Raw genomic sequence first — 17,003 nt, forward strand, 5'->3', positions numbered from 1 at the left:
AAGAAAATTGAGGGGGAAACCCCAGATAAACAAACCCAAAACTAAATCTAGCACCTTTGAGACCAGCACAGAGTTTTATTCAGAATAAAACCTGAAAGAATATGACAACAGTTTTTAAAGCAACTGGAGGTATAAGACTCATCTCCTGAGGCCATGACAGCTGTTAATAGAGCCTTACAGGTTGGCTGTATTTTAATTTTTGTTCAGTATAACAAGTCACCATCCCTGGGGATGTTAAAAAAATGAGTGGCACCTTGGGACTTGATCTAAGGGTTATGGAGGTGCTGGGTAGAAGGTTGCACTTGAAGCTCTTAGAGGTCTTTTCCAACCATAAATGATTTTATGATTCTATGATTGCATTTCTGTTAGCATGCCTTAGTTTCTTAGTTTCTTTCTAGCCTCAGTTTCTCTCTCTAACATTACCATCACACTGGTTTCCTAAGTTTAATTATCTTTTTTCCTTTGTATCCAATAATTATTTTGAAGGCATGCTTTTAGAAATAACAAGCATTCATAGATTCATAGAATGGGTTGGGTTTGGAAGGGACCTTACATCACTGCATGGCTGTGGTTAAGCTGGGGCATACAAGAAAGCCAGGAAGGGAGTTTTACAAGGGCTTGTAGTGATATGAAGAGAGGGAATGGATTGAAGCTTGAAGAGAGGAGATTTAGACTGGACATTAAGAAGAAATTCTGTACAGTGAGGGTGGTGAGACACTGGAACAGGTTGCCCAGGGAGGTCATGGATGCCCCCTCCCTGGAGGTATTCAAGGACAGGTTGGATGAGACCTTGAGCAGCCTGGTCTAGTGGAAGGTGTGGGGGTTGGAATGAGATGACCTTTAAGGTCCCTTCCAACCCAAACCAATCTAGGCATCTGTGAGTCAAGCGGAACAGGACAGCCTGGCAGGGCAGGAGAAATGTGTATGTCATTGACGATGGAAAAGAAGAGGATCTCATCTGTACACTCACATTTTGTCCTTTACCATTTCTGCAGCTTTTTCTCCTCTATTTTTGGAAGTTTGGGCAGAAATGTAGGGTTTGATCCTAGAAAGTGCTTTTAGTTCAGTGCAGATGTGTGAGGAATGGTCAGTGGGTGGCTGACTGGGAGTATCACAATGTGGGCTCTGAGATGGAAGCTATGATTGTACACACAAGGGGGCATTATCCTTCCATCACACGAGTTAGATCATTTAGGCACTGTGCAACACTAAATAGATGATAATCTGTCATTTCCAGGGCACAGAAGCTAATGGATGCAAGTGTCCCCATGCATCTCACATGAGCTCAGAAATAATTTATCTGCTTTCTTTGCTTACATTCAATTTCCTTCAGTACTGTGGCAGCTTCTGGGGTTTGCAGATCAAAATCTGATTTCCTTTGCTTTTGAATTCTTGTCTGGTTGCTGCATTCTAATAAAGGGGCCATTATCCCAGTGAATGGTGAAGTACACAAAACTTTGTGATAGAAATTATTTCCTTTAATAGTATCCTTTATATCCAAGTGTGGCTTAGCTAGACAGCTAGCAAACTTAAGCCTTTTCTCATGGTCCCCCCAGCAGACTTTTGTAGATATCTGACCAGATCTTCTTCCTTATCTATTTTGTTTCCCTTTTGTGGCTAAAAAATACCTTGGTTTAATAGTGGGGCTTTTGCAGTTTAAAATCATTGCAACTTCTATTGCTGAAGCTTCTATATAGAAGCAGATTGTTTGGAGACTAGTTTACAGTTGATCTAAAGCTAAAGAAACTCATTCTGGAAAACATAAGTAATTGAATAGGGTTTTTTTTTACTCCCAGTACAAAATAAGTATTTCTCATGTAGGCTTCTGTTTTCTCACAAGCAGGGATATGATTGGAAAGCTCTGCTGAAGTCTTAGGCCTGAGATTATTCTTCAGTTCCAATTTTAGCAGCCTAATGCTCCTTGGCTTAAGCTGGGGCCCTGCACTCTTGGAGGCAGCCTATGAGAGAACAAGATGATAAAATACTTCAGGCACATAGACTTTTTTTCTCTGTGTTTTTGTAGGACTACTTTAAAACCTCTAGCATTTAAGGGGTAGAATATTAAACCTGGAGGGACTTGGGTGCAGGAGGGGTAGCTCTAGTTTTGGATTGCATTTCAACTCCTTGTTAGCCTTGCTGCTTCCAGCTGAACTTTGTTACAGACATCCTTTTCCTCCCTGGGATTTCCATTTCGAAACAATAACTTGCCAGCAAGCCAGAAACAGCTAAAAAGACATTATGGCAGCATGGTAGGGTTTTGGTAATTCATGCTGAACTGGAACCCCAGCTGAAGACTCTTTCACTCGAGCCATGAATACAAACTCCAAGAGGAATTCACTTACGAGCCACACCTTACCAGTCTTTAGGCTGGAGATAATGGTAGCTCAGCTCCCCACTCATGTGGTCACTGGAGGTATGACAGGGGTAGGGGCTGCATCTTCTCTGCACAATTCACTGTCGTGTCGAGGTTGACCTCTGGTCTGGGCAACAGGCAAACCATGTAAGTGCAGAGCATTGCCACTAAGTTACTGTGCCTAAGAAGTGATACTGCTGTGTTTGCTGCACTCTTGTACTCCATTACCTTGCCTGTTCATATGTGGCAGAGCACAGTACTGCAGAGCAGTACTCCATGCCTCTGGCTCAGCAGGGTACACCGGTCCAGTCTATTAAAGCTGTTTCCACTCAGCACTTGTTTCTGCTGGAGATTAATGACTTAGGTTGTGTCCTAAATCTTTCTTCTCATGAACATGCTGATGTGTCTCTTGTGCAGACTACCAGCTGCTTCATCATTAAATGACCTTCTACACCAAGTATGCAGATGTCCAATTTTCCCATTGTTTCCTCAAAACAAGAGTTCTGTGTAAAGACTTCTCATCCCTTCCTTGACTTCTGCTCTCTAATAGTTAGCAAACAAATAAATAAACACATAGTGAAGCCTGAAGATTGTCCTTTACTGTTCTTAGCTGGAGTGACAACAAAGATGCTGAACACAAGATATTCAAGAAATGTGTGGACATGGGGCTTTAGGACATGGTTTGGTGGCCATGGTGTGGTGTCAGATTGATGGTCGAACTTGAAGATCTTTAGAAGTCTTTTCCAACCAAAACATTTCTATGACTCTATGATTCAGGACTGTGACTGCAAAATCATCTTCCCTTAAGATTCTCATGAGGAGTGCAGGAGGTGCCACGTAAGTAAAGGTTTTATACCTGACTCACACATTAATAGCTGTGTTATTTATACACCAGCATTGGCAGTCCCATAAAGGGTGACTCTGTCCTTTGCCACGGCTTTCCGATGAAAGCCTCTTTTCCTTAAGATGCAAGTGCAGCAAAGTCCATCTATAAAAACAGTGCCCCTAAAAATTACCCAGTCTTCTTCACCCTTATTTGTAACACAAAAATGAAAAAGCTACAACCACATGCAAGCAATCTGAACTCCTCCCAATTGTTTTTATTCCCTCTGCGTCTCAGTCCACGCAGATCTGTCACGCAGTCCTTGCTCATGCAGCCTGCTGATGAATTTTGGGGAGGAAGCAGTCATGTTTATCCAAAGCACTTCAGTAGTTGCCACTATACTGATGTATATGTGGTTTTCTGGGAGAGTATCTTGCAGATCAGAGAAAATATCCTTCAAAGTGAGCTGACACCAATGTGAAAGGAGAGAGCATATCTAGAAAAATAATGTCTGCTGTATCTGTAGTATGTTGGAAGTGTTACTGGATGTTAACACAGAACTAAGGGAACATTGCAGTGCTACAGGCTGGGGTCAGAGTGGCTGGAGAGCAGCCAGACAGAAAGGGACCTGGGAGTACTGATTGGCAGCTGGCTGAACATGAGCCAGCAGTGTGCCCAGGTGGCCAAAAAGGCCAATGGCATCCTGGCCTGCATCAGGAATAGTGTGGCCAGCAGGAGCAGGGAAGTCATTGTGCCCCTGTACTTCAGCACTGGTTAGGGCACACCTTGAGTCCTGTGTCCAGTTCTGGGCTCCTCAGTTTAAGAAGGACATTGAGACACTTGAATGTGTCCAGAGAAGGGCAACAAAGCTGGGGAGAGGTCTTAAGCACAGCCCTACCAAGGAGAGGCTGAGAGAGCTGGGGTTGCTTAGTCTGGAGAAGAAGAGGCTCAGGGGAGACGTTATTGCTCTCTACAGCTACCTGAAGGGAGGCTGTAGCCAGGTGGGGCTTAGTCTCTTCTCCCAGGCAACCAGCACCAGAACAAGAGGACACAGTCTCAAGGAGCACCAGGGGAGGTTTAGGCTGGAGGTGAGGAGAAAGTTCTTCACAGAGAGAGTGGTTAGCTGTTGGAATGTGCTGCCCAGGGAGGTGGTGGAGTCATTGTCCCTAGAGGTGTACAAAAAGGGACTGGACGTGGCACTTGAAGCCATGTTTTAGTTAGTCATGAGGTGTTGGGTGACAGGTTGGACTTGATGATCTCTGAGGTCTTTTCCAACCTTATTGACTCGTTCTATGATTCTACACTCAGCACCACTGCTATAGAATAATAGACCAGTTTGGGTTGGAAAAGACCTCTAAAATCATTGCCTCCAGCCACCAACCCAACACCACCATGGCCATTAAACCATGTCCCTGAGTGCCGTGTCCACACGTTTCTTGGACACCTCCAGGGCCAGCGTCTCCGCCTCTTCCCTGGGCAGCACATTCCAATGCCTGAAGGTTTTTATTTTATCTTTTAAAACATCTTCTTCCTTTCACTCAGAAACCCATATGATTGCCAGCCCCTTGCAGATAGGTTTTGCCACCACTCAACATGAAAACTGAACGCTGTAAGGATTGATTGATTAGGTTCTTATGACGTATGAAGGACAAAATGTGCACAGCCATTCAACACATGAAGCAAGGACTGGAAACGGGAAGCTGCTGTTGCAGCTGATCTGGGCATTAATTGAAACTCTCTGCAGGAATAAGTGTCTCTTGCTTTGTCACCAAATGGGATTTGAGGAGGTAGGGATAGGCTGCAGAGAGCATAGAAGATTAATAGCTGTGAGGCACTGAAGGAAATTTATGCAAGTTCAAGGATTCTCTGTATTTCATACAGCAACGGAGAGGCCTCGACAGAGAACAGCATTTTGCACTACGCTTCTTATGCAGAGATCAAGTTGGTAAATGCTGGGAACTGGACACTCCACAGCAAAGAGCTGAAGACATCTTTAGATAAGGAGCCACCAGCTGATGTCAATCTTCAGTTATCTTCCTCCTTTGTGCTTTTGCATTTAAAATAGTTCTGTGGGGAAAAAATAAACTAGGGCTCATCTGACATCATTATGCAAATGAGAGCTATATAAAAAAGGGGTTGAAAAGGAAAACATTTTAAACTCTAAAGCAAGTTCAAACAGGCTGCTTGATGTGGAACAGATAATAAGCAGGGTTGGAACTAGATGATATTCAAGGTCACTTCCAACCCAAGCCATTCTAAGGAAAATGTGTTGCTCGAGTGGAACTTTGTTGGGTGCTGTTGTGACTACGCAACAATGCAACAATCTCAAGCTGAAGTTTTTTGCTCCCCCTTTCCCCCCACACTCCCAAATAATAAGAGTTTCCCTTCACACCTTTGCAGGATGCTGACAAGTGTTGGGAGGCAGACCACCATTCCTTTTTTCCCTTCCCCACTTTCCTGCTGTCCCCTTATAGGTCTGATTTTCAGGGATGCTTCTCATCATCTGATTCTGCCCTCTGCCTATAAATAGATGTTATCCTTTCTGGATATAGGGACATGAATGGGATTAGCCAAGTAGATCTTCTCAGGTGTTGTAGTAGAAGGAAATGCCAATCATTTGGCCATGTCATTCTCTATGAAGCAGAGTCATTGAACTGTTTTAGTTGGAAGATCATCGAGTCCAAGCTTCAACCTAAGACCACCATGGCCATTAATCATGTCCTGAAGTGCCATGTCCCCATGTTTCTTGAATGTGTAGCAAGCAAGTAGTGCTTGCACCTCATTTGCCAAGCAAAGCATGCAGATGTTCACAGAAAGATGCCATGGTTTTTTTTCAGAAACAGTCTCAAGCTGCACCAGGGAAGGTTTAGGCTGGAAGTGAGGAAGAAATTCTTCATAGAGAGAGTGGTTGCCCATTGGAATGGGCTGCCCAGGGAGGTGGTGGAGTCACCATCACTGGAGGTGTTTAGGAAGAGACTTGATGGGGTGCTTGGTGCCATGGTTTAGTTGATTAGGTGGTGTTGGGTGATAGATTGGACGTGATGATCTCAAAGGTCTCTTCCAACCTGTTCTGTTCTGTTCTGTTCTGTTCTGTTCTGTTCTATTCTATTTTGGTGTAACACATTCTTCACTTGGCTTTCAGTTGCTCTTTTCCCTCCATGTTTTTCTCCCTCTTGAGAACTGCAAAAGACAGAGGAACACCATGTTCTTCCAGGTGAGGCAGTTAGTCACTAGAGATTCTGCTCAAGACATCATTTTGTTACAGACTGCCATAGCCCAGCTGTACAGTGGGTTCCTAGCAATGTGTGATAGTTGCCTTCCACATTATCATTGAAGGCATGGAGAGCTCTTAAAAGATGAAATAAAATGTCTGATAGTGAGCAAAACTTCAAACACTACCCAGAACCTAAATCTCATCTGCTTCCACATCTTGTGGGATTCATTATAATCACAGACTCATTAAGGCTGGAAAAGACCTTTGAGATCATTGAGTCCAACTGCAACCCAACTCCCATGACCACTAAACTCTATGCTGAAGCGCCACATCTATGAGTTTCTGGAACACCTCCAAGGATGGTGACTCCACCACCTCCCTGGGCAGCCTGTGCCAATGCCTGACCACTCCTTCCATAAAGGTTTTTTTTTCCTAATATCCAACCTAAATATCCCCTGGCACAATTTCAGGCCATTTCCTCTTGTTCTATCACCTGATACTAAGGAGAAGAGACCAACCTCCACCTCACTCCAGCCTCCTTTCAGGTAATTCAGAGCATCTCTGCTAACCCTGCTGGAAGATCTGATCTTCACTTGGGCTGCTTTTTTCAGATTGTTTTACTATAATGTGTCCTCAGGACCAGAAAGAGCAGCTGTGATATGAAGAGTTAGGCTGCCTAAGGAACTGCCTGCACTGTTTCACCCTTATATGTTTGTAGGTGTCACCAAAGTTGACTCAATGGAAGTGGGTGCAATAGTTATTAGTTGCCCAAACCACAGTGAGAGAGGATGCTAATTACAGAATTTTTCTCTTTCTTTTCCCTATTTCCCCTAAAACCTTATAGCAGCTTTGCAGTACCTAAACCAGGCCTGCAAGAATGCCCAGAAGGGATCTACAAAAATCACTGAATTTGCAATAACTACAAAAAAACCAACATATTCCAGCCTCATCTGCCTGACAGAGGAGGTTCCAGCTCTTTTGTATCTAGACTAGACTAGACTAGAATTAACCAGGTTGGAAAAGAACTTTGAGATCATCGAGTCCAGCCTATCACCCAACACCATCTAATCAACTAAACCATGGCACCAAGTGCCCCATCCAGTCTCTTCCTAAACACCTCCAGTGATGGTGACTCCACCACCTCCCTGGGCAGCACATTGCAATGGCCAATCTCTCTTGCTGTGAAGAGCTTCTTCCTAACATCCCTCCCCTGGTGCTACTGAAAGTCATGGCTGTCTTTTAAATGCTTGTCCTTGGGTTTGTCAAACAAGAAAAATTTGCTTGAACTGTCAGCAAGAAATTTGCTGGGAAATGTGTTGTTATGTGGTCATGGACCCATCTAATTCTCTCTCTCTTGCCTACTACTTTAAGTTGGAAAAGATGCTCTTAAAAGTACAGGCAGAGGCTCAAAATCAGGAGTGCAGGGAGCTGGAGCCTACCGCCAAGCAGATGATGGCAGGGGGCTAGGTCCTTGAGCACATGGTTTCCTTCAGTACATCCCCCCTGGGCACAACTGTGCCTTGCTGCAGGCTGAGCAGAGGACCTGCTCCATGTTTAGGGGATTTCTCCAAGCCTCTCCAGTAATCCTGAAGGAAAACCATGAGTGACAGCAGGGAGCTGAGGGCTACAAAATTGTCATCTTCATATTTTGGTTTATACCAGGGTAGCCTACAAACCTAAGAGCCAGGACACATCTGGCTCTGCGTTTCCAACCCCTCTAACACAAAGGTCCTGCTGTCTTCTAAGTGCCCAAAACTTGCAGGTCCTCTTGGTCTGGGCAAACAGAATCTTGTGTAACAGTTTGGTCAATAGAGCCTCTTCTCTTTATGTAATAGTGTGTACCAGTAATTATCACAAAACCACTTAATGACCTGCAGCTTCTAATTCCCTGTTTCATTCTTCATCCTTATTTAACAGCCTTTGCTTGCCAAGAGTCTTCCCCCACCCTGTGACAAATGTCAGCTTTGTTTACTTAGAAAACTGGTGGCCATAGCCTGCAGGAGATCTGGAGCTCTTTCCATGCCCCAGCAGAGTCACAAGTAGCTCTGTGTTTCTTCAGCAATGGGTGTGCAACTTTTTAGGAACAGCTGGAAGCCTTCAGAAGCACAAAGCAAGCAAGGAAATGGGGGAAGATGAAATGATCTGAATCCTCCTTTAGGTTTCTGAGGGTGGAGAGAGCAGCACTATATTTGAAATGGGATCTGGAGAGAGAAGCACATGGGATTAGCTATAAATTTCACAGTTATTCTGAGCTGTTGTAATCTGCTGTTTGACCTGTGCCGCCTCCTTCTGCTTTAGGAGCTTTAAGTAGTATTCTGAAAGACAGGGGGTGGAGAGGGAAGGTGGCTTAATGTCCTAAACCCTGGGTTTGAAATACCTAGAACATCTATATTTGCACCCTTGTTAATCCTGACAAAGCCTGCCGAGCTATTCTTTCGGTGGCAGGTGCAGTTTAGAGATTGTTCAGGACCCAGTTTTGGCAAGAAGGTACTGCTTATTGTGTATGAAGTCGTGCTAGGTTCCCCAGTGCTCAAGTAGGACAGTGCCTTCACTCATTGGAGGGTTTGGCAGGGACAGAAATTCACGGGTTCACAGATTGCACCAGGTTGGAAGGGACCCAAAAGGGCATCTTGTCCAACTGCCCCTGCAGTCAGCAGGGACCCCTCCAACTAGACCAGGCTGGCCAGGGCCACATCAAGTCTGGTCTTGAATGTCTTCAGCAACAAGGCCCCAACCACATCTCTGGGCAACCTGTTCCAGTGTTTCACCATCCTCACTGTGAAGAACTTACCACTAATGTCCAGCCTACATCTACCCTGCTCCAGTGTCAGACCATCGCTCCTCGTCCTATCTCTACAAGCCTTTCTGAACAGTCCTCCCCACCCTTCCTGCAGATCATCTTCAGATACTGAAATGCTGCTCTAAGACCTCCACAGAGCCTTCTCATCTCCAGGCTGAACAGCTCCAGATCCCTCAACCTGTCTTCACAGGAAAGGTGCTCTGATCATCTTTATGGCTCTTGTCTGGACCCACTCCATCAGGTCCATGTCTCTCTTGTCACCCCCTTCCACATCCACAGTGGTGCTTGGTGGGAGGTGGCCAGATATGCCAGTAGCACCACCTCAAAATCATCCTCAGGTAAGATCTAGGCAGCCAAGGTGAGATCCTGCTGGCCCAACCCTGAGTGACCTCAGCATTTAAGGTCAGCTGTGTGTTCATAGCTGTCAAGTCCTTTCTTTTCAATTTGTGTGCAAATTATTTGAAGCCACCAGAGGGTTTTTTTAGGCCCTGAGAAGCTTAGTTAGGCTATTCCAGGACTGGAAGCATAAAGCCCTTATACAGCTCCAGGGTTAGGCATTAATGGCTGTTGTGTAATGCCACAGTCCCTTGCTGCCCGGCTTTACCCTCAGAGGACACTCATCATCCCCACCAAACAAAAGGGAGCAGCCTCTAGCAACTCCAGCATACAGGATAGCTGTCTAAAGTAAAACACCTCATAAGAAAAAAAGGATAAAATTCAATCCCTTTCTCTTCAAGAGGTCCAGGAACCAACCAGCAACTGAAATAGGGTCTGGGAAGGGGACAGTCAGGGCTGGTGGTGCCCTCCGGGCTGCGAGGATGAGTTTTAGATCACCAGCAAATTCCCTTTCAGTTTTGGAGCCTTCTCTTGTCTTTGTTTTGTGACTCAAACTGTTCCAAGCAGCTTTAAAAAACCCCTACTCATCAGTGAAAGCAAAAGCAAGTTGGAAAAACACTGCACCAAAGGGTACAAACACATGCACAACCATAATATGCCTTTAAGCTTCGAGTTCATCTAAGCTAGACAGTAAGACACCAAAAAATGTATTTTTTATGAAGTCTACTAGGCCAAATAAAAGACTTTGAGCAAGTAAAAGAACTTTTTAACCCCCCTTTTTGTAATGTCTCTCTGACCCACCCCTCAGAACCACATCAGGAGATTCCTGCTCCCTCATTTTGCACTGCACCCAGACAGAGTAATAGTCCCGGGATTGTGATCTCTTATGTGCACATGAGAAAGAGTGGGAACAAGCAGTCTCCAAACCAAGCAACTCTTTCTTCAATCCTCACCACATTTTTACAGAAGCAGAGGAACTGTCACAGTAACTTAGACCACCTCACTATAGAATCCTCGACAAGTTTCCACCAATGGCTTCAAAGCAGAAAGCAGAAAATGTGGAATTAAAGTGACCTAAAATGCTCTTTCCCTATGAATTGCTCCCAGTCCTCACTGTTTAGAAACGAGTTTATGACTTCAAGGCTTTGTATTGTGCAGAATGCATTTCTCAGGGAGACCTGACGTTTACATGGATGAACCACAGCACCTGGCTGTATATTCATAGAATCATAGAATGATTTGGGTTGCAAGATCATCTAGATCCAACCTCCCTGCCATGGGCAGGAACACCTCTAACTGATCATCCAACCTGACCTTGAACACCTCCAGGGAAGGGGCATTACAGCCTTCTCAGGCAACCTGTTCCAGTGTCTCACCACCTTCACTGTAAAGTTTTTTTTCCTAATATCCAGTCTAAATCTACCATCTTGCAGCTGAAAGCTATTGTGGCTTGCCCTATCACTACCACCCCTTATAAAAACTCCCTCCTCAGCTTTCCTGTAGCCCCTTCAGGTACTGCAAGGCAGTTCTAAGTCACCCAAAAGCCTTTTCTTCAGGCTGAACAGCCTCCACTCCCTCAGTCTGGCCCCTTATTGGGGGTGCTTCAGGTCTCGGTTCACCTTTGTGGCCTCCTCTGGACCTGCTCCAACAGTTCTACCTCCTTATGCTGGGGACACTGGGACTGGACACACTACTCTAGGTGGGGGTCACAGAATCACAGAATCAACCAGGTTGGAAAAGACCTCAGAGATCACCAAGTCCAACTTCTAGGTCCCACCAGAGCAGAGAGGCAGAATCCCTTGCCTCATCCTGCTGGTCACACTTCTTTTGATGCAGCCCAGGACACAGCTGCCTTGTGCACTGCCAGCAACCATTGCTGACTCATGCTGAGGTTTTCATCAGCTGACACCCCCAAGTTCTTATCCTCAAGGCTGCTGGTGAGACACTCCCCACCCAGCCTTTATTTGTGCTTGGGATTGCTCTGACCCAGGGTGTAGGACCTTGCACTTGGCCTTGTTGAACTTCATGAGGCTGGCTTGGGTCCACCTCCCAAGCCTGTTTCTCTTAGTGTGCTGTTTCTGTGGAACTGACAGAAATGACAGAAAACTACTGTTGTTAAATGGGCTTTTATTTCTCTCTCTCTCTCTTTCTCTCTTAGGATGGATTTATAGACTTCTTGGAGTTCATAGCTGCAATAAATTTGGTTATACGAGGGAAAATTGATCAGAAACTGAAATGGTATTTTAAGCTCTATGATGCTGATGGCAATGGATGTATTGACAAGAAAGAACTATTAAGCATATTCACGGTAAGCAAGTGATGACCACAGCAAGAGGATTGTGCTCTGCCCCTGAAACTGGTTTGTCATGGACTGTAAATGGATTATCTGTACTTTACCTCATGTTTTATAGTTGCAAAATCAGAATTATTCTGGCTAGAGACACTCCTGCTATTAGTTTCTTGCTCACTGAAGCAAACAGACCTAAGTGGTATTTTACTTTAGACCACAGGTCTACAGATAGAATAGAATAGAATAGAATAGAATAGAATAGAATAGAATAGAATAGAATAGAATAGAGTAGAGTAGAGTAGAGTAGAATAGAATACTAGGAGTAGAACAGAATAGAATAGAGTAGAATAGAGTAGAGTAGAATAGAATACTAGGAGTAGAATAGAATAGAATAGAATAGAATAGAATAGAATAGAATAGAATACTAGGAGTAGAATAGAATAGAATAGAATAGAATAGAATAGAATAGAATAGAGTAGAATAGAATAAAATAGAATAGAATACTAGGAATAGAATAGAATAGAATAGAATAGAATAGAATAGAATAGAATAGAATAGAATAGAATAGAATAGAATAGAATAGAATAGAATAGAATAGAATACTAGGAGTGGAATGGAATGGAATGGAATGGAATGGAATGGAATGGAATGGAATGGAATGGGTAGGTTTAAACTGGATATTAGGAAGAAATTCCTTACAGTGTGGGCGGCAAGACACTGGAATAGGTTACTCAGGGAGGTTGTGGATGCCCCCTCCTGGACCTCTTCAAGGCCAGGCTGGACAAGACCTTGAGCAGCCTGGTCTAGTGGAAGGTGGCCTTGCCCATGGCAGGGGGATTGGAACTAGATGATCTTTAAGGTCCTTTCCAAACCATTCTATCAATGAATTACTGCAGTTGCCACTGCATTTTTTTTAGCAACTAGATGAAGCAATGTCTGAAAGATCTTTCTGCATTTCTACCTCCAGGCTATCCAGGCTATTAATGGCTACACAGACATGACTGCTGAAGAGTTCACAAACATGATATTCCAGAAGATAGATGTCAACAATGACGGTAAGAATCCAGGATTTCTTGGCATGGGTAGGGACTTTGGGGTTGGACAAGGTGATCTTTGAGGGTCCCTTCCAATCCAGTGCAATCTGTTAATCTGGGGAAGAGACCTTTGAGATCTTGAAGTTCAATCACTCACTTAGAGCTCACAATCCCATGACTACTGCTAAGGCACTAGCACTAAACAACCACTTCAGTTTCTTACAGATTTATTTGGTTTTTTACTATTATCTTACCATGACTCCAGCTAATTATTATAGTCAGCACAGGCAGTATGCCTGGTGATCCTCAGCAAGTCAAACCTTAGTCATAGAATAGTAAGGGATGGAAGGGACCTCTGAAGACCATCAACCACCCTGCCAAAGCAGGGTCACCTAGATCAGATTGAACAGGAACATGTCCAGGCAGGTCTTGAAAGGCCCCAGAGAAGGAGACTCCACAGCCTCTCTGGGCAGCCTGTTCCAGGGCTCCAGCATCCTTACAGCAAAGTTTTTCCTCATGTTGAGGTGGAGCTTCCTGGGTTCCAGTTTGTGTCTGTTGCCCCTTGTCCTGTCACAGGACAAGAGACTGGCCCCTTCTTCTCTATTAAAATCAGCCATAAGGTAAATTTCAGTTAGCTCACAGAGAATTGATCCACACATCTAAATTCAGCCTCTATACAAGCTCCATTATTGCCCTTTTTAGCACATTTACATCACTGTGGATTCTGAGCATGCAGAACTGTCTCATATTTCAACAAAAGCTGTGTTTCACCTGTTTTAACAAAACCAAACCAAACCAAATCTAACCAAAACAAACAAACAAACAGAAGCCTGAGTTCCAGGATCTGAAGCAAAATGGGAAAACATCAGCAAATGCTCTTCCTGCATTGGCCTGTCAGCAGAGGACTGTGACCCTTCTTGGGGTGATTCAATCTGGCATGAATAGTTCTGTGTTGGATTGAGAATGATTGCTGGGTTTCCTGGTTCCTGAAGAGGCCCAGCAGAGAACTGGGAACATTACTGGGGGGGGATTCAATCTCATATCAGTGGGTTTATGTTGGAGGGTGAGTGTTGGGCTTCTCATTTCCTAAGGAGTATCTGGCTTCATTTTAGGGGAACTGACTTTAGAAGAATTTATCAATGGCGTGGAGAAGCATGAGGACCTAATGGAATTGATTACGAAAAGTTTTGACCTTTCCAACGTACTCAAAGTCATACAGAATGGCAGGAGACACAGCATCTGAAGGATCCAGTGGCAGAGATCATCTGTGTCATCATTTCAGATGACAGATTTCAGAGAGCTTGATGTTGCCCGAGTCAGCCCAGGCAATACCAAGCAGCCTGCTCCAGGAGTAACATTTTCACTCTCGACTCTGTCCTGCTCCTTTTCTCCTCTTTACTCATTCCCTTGCTAATGACTGTGGCAGCCATAGACCAAAAACTTTTGCCTACACACAACAGAAAATCCAGCACAAATAACTTTTTTTGGGGGGTCTCTATGAACACCGCTCAGAGTAATCAATAAAGCAATGAAAGTATTGCAAGATGCAACCTTTCTAGAAGACATGGAGCTAATCCATTTCTAAGCACAAGCTCTTTATTCTGCTGTCTAAAGTGTGGATATAAACTTCTAGGGAGGATGGGGTTCTATCAGGATCAATTAAGAAAGCAGCCTACTTTGCAAGTAATATCTGCTCTGATCAGGACACAAAATTGAAGTAGGTTCCTTGGGAAACACCTCAGTCTCACATTCCCAAGATGCTTGCTCCTAACTAAGCAAGGTGTCCACCATGCTTGATTTTCTTGCATTTGTAAGTTGAAATGCTGTGATGTTTTTCTTGATTGTATTACACCTGTACATTAAAATAACTGTGATGTTTTGTTGGTTTGGGGCAGGGTTCAGCTGCTGTACTTTCAAGTCAACCTTTTTACAGAAGGGCTGAAATGAAATTTTATCTTTGTAGAGTAAAATTAGATGTTCAAAGAACAGCTAAAACCAAATCATTTGGTAAGCATTCTGTTTTCCCAGAGATGTGTGCCCTTTGTCCTGTATGTCCTCCTGTTCACAACTATGTGTGTTCACTGAGTTCTTTGCCACAGCTGTATGAGAAAAAGGGTAAGAGGTGCGGTGACTGGTTCCTGCTGGTGGGATTGCTGGCACCTGCTAAACAGACTGTTTAACAGCTAAATCTTCCTGCCTCTCCCTGACAGGGAGGTGTCATTTAGGAATCTTTGCCCTGCCCAGATACCTGGGCAAAAGCTGTTAGCAACTTAGTCTCTTTGAGATTCTGACCTTCTCACAAGCTTGGTTGCGATTGCTCTGAACCTGGTAGCTGTTGGGAGTGCAGAGGTGGCATCTGCAGATGGCATGACCTCCTATGTCTCATTTTCCTAGGAAACTAGGCTGAAACCAACTCAACCTTACTTTATAAAGATTAATTTTGTGAGCTGAATGGAACTACATGAAGTGTCTACAAAGGGAAAATCAGAGTTCTCTCTGGGTCTGCTTGGACTGATTCTCTCTCAGGCCTGCAACACATTTTATCCATTTCCTACATTCTGGCATAGATTCATTCAATGGTTTGGCTTGGAAAGGACCTCAGTGATCATTTAGTTCCAACCCCCTGCCATGGGCAGGGACAGCTCCCACTAGACCAGGTTGCTCTAGACCTCATCCAACATGGCACTGAACACCTCCAGGGAAGAGGCATCCACAACCTCCCTGGGCAACCTGCTCCACTGTCTCACCATTCTCACTGTCAAGAATTTCTTCCTAATATCCAGTCTAAACCTACCCTCTTCAAGAGGGCCCCTCATCTTAAGAAGGACATTGAGACATGTGAACATGTCCAGAGAAGGGCAACAAGGCTGGGGAGGGGTCTGGAGCACAGCCCTGTGAGGAGAGGCTGAGAGAGCCGGGATTGTTTAGCCTGGAGAAGAGGTGGTTCAGGGGAGACCTTATTGCCATCTACAACTACCTGAAGGGAGGTTGTAGCCAGGTGGGGGTTGGTCTCTTCTCCCAGGCAACCAGCACCAGAACAAGAGGACACAGTCTCAAGCTGTGCCAGGGGAGGTTTAGGCTAGAGGTGAGGAGAAAGTTCATCCCAGAAAGAGTAATTTGCCATTGGAATGGAGTCCCCATCCCTGGAGGTGTTCAAGAGGGGATTGGACATGGCACTTGGTGCCATGGTTTAGTTAGTCAGGAGGTGTTGGGTGATAGGTTGGACTTGATGATCTCTGAGGTCTTTTCCAACCTTGTTGATTCTAGGATTCTATGATATCCTATGAGTATGCAGCATGCATCACTTGACATTATAAACAGCTCTGACATTCCAGTTCTGACATTCTAGTTCTGACATTTGAATCTTTTACATCTCAACAAAAAGGAGTGATGTATGAGACTGCTGGTGGTTGGAGTTTGAAGTTGTTGTAGTTATTCATCACTGACACACGAATACGTTCTTGTCAATATCCGTTTTCTCACACTCAGACTTCAAACAGTCACTTTTTCTTCATTGTAACTTTCTTGTGTATTTAGATCCAAAGAGGGTGGTTTCCTTCAGAGTTTCCTTTATGACACATAAAATGCTCCAATCTAAGCAACATGGCTATGTGGGAACAGCTGTGGTTTGGATTTTTTGCTTATAAACAAATAAAGGTTACAGGCTCTGAAAAATGACTGCTAACTACCCACACCAACTGGCTTTGATACAAGCCCTACAAGGAGAGGCTGAGGGAGCTGGGGTTGCTTAGCCTGGAGAAGAGGAGGCTCAGGAGAGACCTTATTGCCATCTACAACTACCTGAAGGGAAGTTGTAGCGAGGTGGGGCTTAGTCTCTTCTCCCAGGCAACCAGCACCAGAACAAGAGGACACAGTCTCAAGCTGTGCCAGGGGAAGTTTAGGGTCAAGGTGAGGAGAAAGTTCTTCACAGAGAGAGTAGTTCACCATTGGAATGTGCTGCCCAGGGAGGTGGTGGAGTCACCATCCCTGGAGGTGTTCGAGAGGGGATTGGATGTGGCACTTGGTGCCATGGTTTAGTCATGAAGCGTTGGGTGACAGGTTGGACTTGATCTCTGAAGTCTTTTCCAACCTTATTGATTCTAGGATTCTATGATCATTTCCAAAACTATTTACATACACTAACTCCACCTGT

The 17,003-nt window shown here is 44.5% G+C and overlaps 1 protein-coding gene across 1 annotated transcript in view; it reads left to right on the forward strand.

Annotated features, from left to right (window-relative positions):
- Window positions 1-14,633, forward strand: part of GUCA1C (guanylate cyclase activator 1C) — a 29,163-nt gene extending 14,530 nt beyond the window's left edge. The window contains exons 2-4 of the mRNA XM_009896984.2: window positions 11,685-11,834; window positions 12,784-12,871; window positions 13,963-14,633. Coding sequence (XP_009895286.2) covers window positions 11,685-11,834; window positions 12,784-12,871; window positions 13,963-14,093 — 369 coding nt within the window. The 3' untranslated portion in view covers window positions 14,094-14,633. The remainder of the gene's footprint in view (window positions 1-11,684; window positions 11,835-12,783; window positions 12,872-13,962) is intronic.
- The last annotated feature ends 2,370 nt before the right edge of the window (window positions 14,634-17,003 follow it).

This window comes from Dryobates pubescens, chromosome 8 (genome assembly GCF_014839835.1).
Source record: "Dryobates pubescens isolate bDryPub1 chromosome 8, bDryPub1.pri, whole genome shotgun sequence".
In the NCBI taxonomy this organism is placed as follows: Eukaryota; Metazoa; Chordata; class Aves; order Piciformes; family Picidae; genus Dryobates; species Dryobates pubescens.